General features: G+C 39.2%; 1 protein-coding gene across 1 annotated transcript in view; it reads right to left on the minus strand.

Moving 5' to 3' along the window:
* LCP2 (lymphocyte cytosolic protein 2) overlaps positions 1-8,230 on the minus strand; it is a 460,964-nt gene extending 452,734 nt beyond the window's left edge. The window contains exons 1-2 of the mRNA XM_073620738.1: positions 7,910-8,230; positions 7,223-7,285 (exon numbers count right to left, since the gene is read on the minus strand). Of these exons, the coding sequence (XP_073476839.1) occupies positions 7,223-7,285; positions 7,910-7,987 (141 nt within the window). The 5' untranslated portion in view covers positions 7,988-8,230. The remainder of the gene's footprint in view (positions 1-7,222; positions 7,286-7,909) is intronic.
* Between the last annotated feature and the right edge of the window lie 1,083 nt (positions 8,231-9,313).

Below are 9,313 nucleotides of genomic sequence, written 5' to 3' on the forward strand. Positions count from 1 at the left end.
TATTCTGAATTACTTTTATGTGTTATTATATGTTGACATGCACTTTCTGTTTGGCATGAAAATGTACAGTTTATATAATGATGTAAAAAAAACATGTTGCACTTTGATTGTAGGCCAATGAAAATGTAGCACTGCACTTTAATATTATTGTTTATACACTAATTTGAGATTGTTTTTAAATCAAAGGTGCAGCAGCTTTATTTCAAATATCTGTATATATTTATTAGGTGAGTGTTTGTGCACTTCAGTATTGTTCAATTTAATAACTGGGTGTAAATAAAAAGCATGTATTATAAAGAGGCAGCTCCAGACGCTAGCCAAAGAGGGCACGTGGCAAAATTGATAGGTGGGCATCACTCGAATAAGATGTAATAGGACAGGAGAAACCACACTACCTACTATAAGCTGTTACTGTTCACGTGTTGCATTAGGCTGTCATGTACTAGTTGCATGTAACAAATGGCTGTAAGGCTCGATTCACATCTATGCATGTTGCTTTTGAGTGTTTCTGCAGTGCATTTTGCGGTGCTTGCCACGTTTTTGGACACACGTTTTAACCGCAATTTTGGCAAGATTTGCTTTTTGCGTTTTTTTTTTTTACACTGTATATGACAGGTTTGCTTAGGAGAGGGGACTGGAAGCCGGCCACCTCGTTACCTGTTATCTTACAAGATGCATTCAAGACTGGTAATTCACTTGCTGTTGATTCAATCAGCTACACCATAGCTCCCAACTGTCCCTGATTTTGAGGGACTGTCCCCGATTTGGAACAAAGTCCCTCTGTCCCTCTTTCCTCCTCGTGTGTCCCTCATTTTGGTCTGATCTATATAGTTGTATATAAAATGCACTTTTTATCTTTTAAAAAGTGTTTCCCAGTGCTAAACCTTTCAACCAATTTCTAAATCACCGCATTTGTACATTTCAATAGCCAGTATAAATAGTAGTAGTACAAAAAAAAAAGCACTTGTGGGGTTATTTAATCTTTTTTTTGTGTGTAATTCTCCTTTAAGGGGTGCAAAAAAGGGGTGTGTCTTATGCCTAAATACTTTTGCTAATAGGTGTCCCTCGTTCCCATCTCACAAAGTTGTGAGGTATGGCTACACTTCCAGTCCCAATCCAGCCAAAGAACTCCCTAGTATTCCTTGCCCAGGCCTCCGAGTATCTGATTCTGAATGTCCTTGTGTACCCGAATTTCCTAGTTTTCTGAATAACTGCAAGATTCAGAATTTTTGGTTATCCCTGTACCCAAACACACCATGTTCCCAGTGACTTTGCTGATGCACCCCATGCACATCCAGTGTGATCCCCATTTTCCTAGAGTCATCTGGCTTTCTGCCTGATCTGCATATCTCTAGTGCTCCCAGTGTCACCACTCAGTGCCTTCCAGTGTCATCTCTGTACCTCCAGTGTTCACAGTGTCCTCCAGCCTATTTCCAATTACTCTTTCTGTGCTCCTGCCAGCTTACCAGCGCCTGCTATATCCTCTAAGCACCCAGTCCACCTGTGACTCTGACTTCATTGTGTACCAGCTTCCAGCTTTCTTGAACCTCCATAATTCACTGTTTATTCCAGCCAGTCATTAATTACCTGCTTCTGAGCCCTGTTATGCCCTGTACACACGGTCGGATTTTCCGATGGAAAATGTGTGATAGGACCTTGTTGTCGAAAATTCTGACCGTGTGTAGGCTCCATCACACATTTTCCATCGGATTTTCCGACACACAAAGTTTGAGAGCAGGATATAAAATTTTCCGACAACAAAATCCGTTGTCGGAAATTCCGATCGTGTGTACACAAATCCGACGGACAAAGTGCCACGCATGCTCAGAATAAATAAAGAGATGAAAGCTATTGGCTACTGCCCCGTTTATAGCCCTGACATATGTGTTTTACGTCACCGCGTTCAGAACGATCGGATTTTCCTACAACTTTGTGTGACTGTGTGTATGCAAGACAAGTTTGAGCCAACATCCGTCGGAAAAAATCCTAGGATTTTGTTGTCAGAATGTCCGAACAAAGTCCGACCGTGTGTACGGGGCATAAGTCTGCTTTCAGTGACCTTTGTGTTTCTCTGTGCTCTCCTACCCGCCACCCAGTGCCTCTGTGTGTCTCTGTGCACTCCTGTGCACTCCTGTCAGCTTGAGCTGTACTACCTACTGACCAGCAATCCCTGTGTCTGCGTACTGCAAGGAATTCTTACCTGCATATCAGTACTCTGTTCCCAGCAGCTGCCTGCTCAAGTGCATAAAAGGGTCACAAACTCTGCAAAGCTTATGTCCACCTTCAGGAGTCTGGTGAAGGATAGTGGGTTTCTTAGATCTTGCATCCCATCCCTCCTAAGGGCTTTAACTTTCAATCTATGGCGTGCTGGGTTCCCCCTATGGTGCCAATGAGTATGCTTTCAATCAAAGACTCCTTGTGCACTTAAACCATATCCAGCTCCTTACACCCTCTGGGACCCTTGTGCACCTTGTGCATTTCTTGTACATCTGTAACCACAGTGTCCCTATGAGTCCAGCACCTCTGTGCAAATAGCTTTTGTTATTACTTATGCTTTCCAGTAGGTCCAGAATTCCAGCGCTGATAGATACCCCTTCACCCCTACCTCTCTGAGAGTCCAGCACCCCTGCGCTACAAGTGCCTTCTGTCAGTAATCCCTACCTTACAAGGCAGCATACCAGTGCTGCAAGATACCCCTGCACTCCTGCCTACATGTAATTCTAACACCTTAGTGCTTCTCTAAACCTGATCAGCTGTACCCTGCATGGATGTGCTCCCCGAACACACCATCATCAAGCGCCCAGGCTGCACAGAGGGTCCACAATCCCTGGACATACGTGACATGAGAATTATAACATAACCGAAAAACAACCTTTTGTACTGAATACAAGTTAGGCAATTTTTAACAGGTTTTAAAAATTGGCCTGGTTGGTGTATCTCAAAAGTCCCATTGGGTTGTTTTTTTATTTAGTATATATCAGAAATGTGGTACACCCTATCACACCCTTACATAGTTACATATACGTCCATCTACCTGTAGTTCAACCAATGAAAAGGGAAAAAAAAATCATAAAATTCTATATACACAATCTTATACCCACAGTTTATCCACAGAAAGGCAAAAACCCCAGCATGAACCAATTTGCTACAGCAGGGGAGAAAATTCCTTCCTGATCCCCCGAGAGGCAATCAGATATTCCCTGTGTCGACTTGACCTATAAATGTCAGTACTCAGTTATTTTATGTACATTTAAGAAAGAATCCAGGCCTTTTTTAAAGCAAATTACTGAGCTGGCCAGAACTAACTCTTGAGGGAGTCTATTCCACATTTTCACAGCTTTTACCTTTCCGTATTTGGAGACGAAATCTCTTTTCCTCTAGATGTAAAGAGTGCCCCCTCTGTCCTCTGTGATGACCTTAAAATGAATAACTCAACACCAAGTTCACTATATGGATCACTTATGTATTTATATATGTTGATCATATCCCCCTTAATCTCCTCTTCTCAAGAGAGAATAAATTCAGTTCCTCTAATATTTCCTCATAGCTGATCTCCTCCATGCCTTATCAACATTAAACCTCATTTGTCACATAGTTGTCCAATTAAACAGTACATTGAGGTTGGCTTGTAAATTGGAGACATCCTGTAAGAACGTTATTGCACTGCATAACTTGGTGTCATCTGCAAAGACTGAAATTATACTTTTAATCCCAGACCCTATATCATTTATAAACATATTAAAAAGTAAGGGTCCCAACAGTGAACCTCGGGGTACACCACTGATAACCTTAGACCATTCAGCGTAAGAATCATTAACCACTACTCTCTGAATACAGTTTTTTAGCCAGTTTTCTATAAATGTACAAACCCTATTAAAGGATTGTGGATTAGAATCCTCAAGGCTTTTCTTATTTATTTAAGAGACTGATAACATGTCACAAAATGACTGTCAGTGTGTGTAACACAAGACCAAAGCCAGATGCACACTATTGTCTAGGGACTAATGGGCATTATTCATGATCTTGTGATGGGGTAACATTCACTCTCAATGGCATCCCAATGCACCTTGCCAACACACCTGCGTTGCAGCATACCAGAACACATGGTAATTGTTGTGCACTGCATCAGAATAAATAGTCCATGCACATTCAGTACCTATGACATTTTGTGGGCTTTCTTATGCTAACACCACTTTCCCCTTTTGCATGCTTTATTGCATCTGTTATGTTCTTTTACATTTACATTAAAAATAAGCCCTGTGTATCCTCTTTTCCTACAATCATATTTCAGGAACACACTCTTTTCCATAAACATGTGCTAGAACTTCTGCTCAGTGTTGTGATCTGCCACTGCTGTCACTCAGTGCCATAATGTTATCATCTTTAATGCAACAAGTGGAACCATTGTTTGTAAACTGACAAAAACCTCACAAGCATTAACAGTCTTGTATAAGTGACAATTTGCAGACATCTGTCGCCATACACTAATAAAAGGACATTGTTCATTAATAACCAATACATCAAACACCACCATGATCATGTATTGTATTTGCTTTGGTTCTGTGTGTTGTGTTGGATAATTAATGCTGCTCAAAAAATGTATATCGGCACCTGCTAGTTACTGTAACTAAAATATATACTGTATATATTTTTTTATCTTTTTCATTGTTGATTTTTCTGCTGAGTCCAAGCTAGTGTTCCTCCAAGCCAAAAATGGGTCATAATTACTGTATAATAAACATATAAAAATACCCCACAAGCGTGAATATGTGAGCCAGAAATGGGGCATAATTATATAATAAATATATAAAATACCCCACAAGCGTGAATATGTGACACCTGTCCCCATACATTAGTACATTAATATTCAATACATCAACCCCCACCATGACCCTGTATTACCTTTGGTTCTATGGGCCATGTTGGTTAAACAATGCCGCTCATAGAAAAAAAAATGTTTGGCAACACCTGCTAGCTACTTAGATACAAGAAATCCTATGCGTTACCACATTTACTGACATTTACTGACGTGTAAGCAATGATGTGGTTTAAGCAGCTGCTCACATTGGATTGTGTGTTTCCACACATACATGTAAATTTTAAATGATTTAATGTAGCGCTTTACATAAATATGTGTGTATTATAAATAATCCTAAATAAAAATATTAATTAAAATAATGGTGTCCTGTTGTGACTAATAATTCATTTAAACTGTATATAGTGTATTGTGTCAAAAAATCTTACAGCCATTCTATTGATAAAAGACATATACTATCAATTCATTACGTCATCAATTCATATATACACAATATATATACAGTAATAAGGTGCAAGCAAAGAATGAAGTGCTCCCAATTGTTGTGCAATATTAGATTGGACAACAATTGGGCAGATTCGACAGATGGTCACTCTCGTCATCTTGTACGGAGGCTGGAGCTGCTGAGCCACTTTTGTGTACCCTGCCAGTGAGGCACCAAAGAGACTTCGTTAAGAAAACAGTATCTTGATCTTCAGAAATCTCCACCTAGGCTGATGGTAGGAACCAGTATAAAAATAAGTCTCCTTAAGTTCTCTCATTTATGTAAACATTCTTGCGAGACATATGGCGAGGAGCAGGGACATGCAGTCAGGGGAGGCAGGTGAGGCAGAGCCTCTCCTGCCATAAACATAGAAACAAAAATAAAATATCCAAAAACAAAAACCAAAAGATTGAGCTTCGAGGGTCGTAACTCAGCTATCTGGGGTCACATACACTTGGGAGGTAGGTAGCTGAAGCCCTACCCCACAACTGATCAAAATTTGGGGCTCCTGCCACCTATAGTTCCAGAGATAAGGGGCTTTTTGTGCAGCCTGTCAGAAGCTATATACAGAGCAGCCAGTTTAAATACAAGCTGGCACACTCTGTTTGCAGCAGACTGAGAGGATGAGCCTCTCACTTCTTGTCAGAAGTACTGAGCTTAATGGACAGCTTAGAGCTTTGGACCAATGGTAAAGCATCATTGGAACAATCTGTCCAATAAAAATGCTGCAGTGGAGGCTCTTTAGGACTTTAATTATAAATACATATAGTTAAATTGTTACGTTGAATAGCTTATCTGCACTTTTGCAGCACTCTGTTAGTGTTGTCAACCTCCTGGAGGGTTGATAAATAATAATGTACAACAATTGGGAATATTTTATTCTTTGCTTGCATCGTATTATTGTTTATATATGAATTGATGGTATATGTATTTTATCAATAAGAAGGGTGTCAATTTTTTTGGCACTGTATATATATATATATATATATATATATATATATATATATATATATACACACACACACATACACACATGCATTATCAGTCACAACAGAACACAATTATTTTTATTAATATTTTTATTTAAGATTATTTACAATTACACACATATGTAAGCAAAGCGCCACGTTAAATGTGGCTAGAACAAAAACCCTGTACAGTGAGCCATTCAGGTGCAACTCACTGTACAAATTCGGCAATATCAAATCTAACTGAACTCCTGCGCATGGGAGTGATGTCACCCCCCAAAGATGTCAGCGGCTGGGCAGGGAGCTGAGATGAGCATTGTTCCGCTTTAGGCCCACCTGGCTCAAAAGTCTGTAGTTTTGTTTCTCATGCCCCGTACACATGAGCAGATTTTCCGTCGAAAAAAACTTGGATGGTTTTTCCGACGGAATTCCACTCAAGCTTGCTTTGCATACACACAGTCACACAAACGTTCTCTGAACTTTCGACTGTCAAGAACGTGGTGATGTACAACACTACAACGAGCCGAGAAAATGAAGTAAAATGCTTCCAAGCATGCGTCAAATTGTTTCTGAGCATGCGTAGGAATTTTGCGCGTTGGAATTTGTACAGACGATCGCATTTTCAGATAGGAACTTTTCCCGACCGAAAAATAGAGAACATGCTCTCAATCTTTTGCTGGCTGGAATTCCACCAGCAAAAGACCAATAGAGCATACACACGGCCACATTTTCCGACAGAAAGCTCTCATCGGAGTTTTGCTGGCGGAATTTCCGATCGTGTGTGTACGCGACATAACAGTCTTTCTTTTTAACTTCGCGAAATTCTCTCATTCACAGTCTGCAGCTGTCTAGCTTTGTTGCCTTAATAAAGAAACTCACTCTTCAGCATTGTGCAAATATATGGACACTGAGCAGCACTCAAAGAACCATAATAATTCTTTAATAAAAGCTTACCAAAAATCTTCTCCCACTTATTCCTTGCTTTTTAACAATTTTTTCACAGTCCTTTAGCTTACACTGCAAAGGAAGAAAACAAATCATTAGGTTTTCAAAATTCAGGACAATTTTCCAGATATTTACCACAAATGTATTTATTTTTTACAAGTATTTATATGGCACTTCCAATTAATGTAGCACTTTACATACTATACGTACATATCAGTTCTTGCCTCGTTTACAATCCAAGGTCCCTCTCTTATGTGTACTTACTATGGCCAATTTAGACAGGAGCCAGTAAAACTACCAGCATGTCTTTGGGGTGTAGGAGAAACCCCACACAAGCACAGGGAGAACATGCAAACTATCTAGCTGGGGTTTGAAGCGAGGAGCCCAATGCTGAAATGCAAAATACTGAGCCACTGTGCTGCCCAAGAGACTGAAAACTGTTCAATATAAAGGACCTTTTTGGCAAAGACATACCCCACAATTTATTTCTTAACTCAAGCATATAATCTTACATATATGTGTGTCTATATATATATATATATATATATATATATATATATATATATATGATTGTGTATTAAACATGTTTATGACATAAATTACTACAATACCAAGCTGTGAATTAGTGGTATGCAACACTAAAATAAAGCTGTTTTGTAATAGTATCGTTTTCAGTAGTTTTAAAGTATAACTCACCGATCTAAAATAATCTATAAGATCATCCGGACTCCATGTGCTCACTTCCGTGCAAGATGGAACTTTCCAAATATCCATTTTATGTTTACAAGAAAGCGCTGTTCATAACAGAAAATAATCTGACGTTACACAGCTTTGTCCAATGTCTGAACACCTAAATAAAAATGTAAAACTCCTGATGATCTTGTCCAATATGTGCCTAATATTTACATAAAAAGGTATTGCTTGATTCCTCTAATGCTGCTGTATGCTGTAGGCTGACAAAGCTTCTAAAAGCTTCTAAAAAAGTGACAACATCCCCCCAAGTGCGCTTACTTCTCAGAAACAGGCTGCTCATTTCCTTTACCACTTCCTCATTTGAAACACAAAGTTATATTAACTGAACTTTATAAGAGCACATACTAAGTTTGGTTATAAAACAAATGTACAATTTTGCAAATGAAAAAGGAATCACTTTGTTATGGTAGTATATAATATCAGTGGTGTACATGTTTGGTCCTTTACACTTAATGGAATCTTCTGCCTGGGGAGTGTGTGCCTTCATATCTCTGCATTTTGGTGCTATGTTTACAACGCACAAAAAAATGGTATCTGCATCTTTTTTGCGGTTTACAGCTAAGCACAACCTCCACAGTGATGAATGATAATGCATATAAAATACATTGCACTGAAACTGCACCACATGAAAAACATAAATGTGTCAAGGCTAAGCAGGAACAATACACAGTGACTGGGTATATACTGTATTATTTTGTAGAGCAGGGGTAGGCAACCGTGGAGAGGTGGAGATAACCTAAAAAGGATCAATTAAAAGTAAGAAAGGTTTTAGTAGTCACGAATAAAGGAACAGAAGAGGAATTGTTCAGAAGTCAGTTGTAAGTAACTAAAAGTATATGGGTCAGTAGTAAGTAATGCAGAGTTCAGAAGTCAAAAATAGGTAAAACAGAGTTAACGGGTCAGTAACACACAGTAGAGGGGTCAGTGATATGTAATGCAAGTTTAATGGTCAGTAGTAACGCAGAGCTTAGACATTAGTCATATGTAAGGTCAGTAGAAAGTAATATAGGGTTCAGAGGTCAGGAATAAGTTATGCAGATCTCAGAGGTCAGTAGCTGGTAATGTACAGTGCAGAGAACAGGAATAAGTAATGCAGAGTTCAAAGGTCACTAGTATGTAACACAGAGTACAGAAGTCAGGATTAAGTAATGCAGAGGTCAGTAGTATATAACACAGAGTGCAGGGGTCAGGAGTTAATAACACAGAGTTCAGAAGTTAGTGGTATGCAATGCAGAGCTGCAGAGGTCCGGAGTAAGTACCGAAGAGTTTAGAGGTCAGTAGAATGCATTGAACGTGCAAGGGTCTGGAGTAGGTAGTTACATAAGTAATGCCGCATTCAGTTTTCAG

This window comes from Aquarana catesbeiana, linkage group LG03 (assembly GCF_042186555.1).
Source record: "Aquarana catesbeiana isolate 2022-GZ linkage group LG03, ASM4218655v1, whole genome shotgun sequence".
In the NCBI taxonomy this organism is placed as follows: Eukaryota; Metazoa; Chordata; class Amphibia; order Anura; family Ranidae; genus Aquarana; species Aquarana catesbeiana.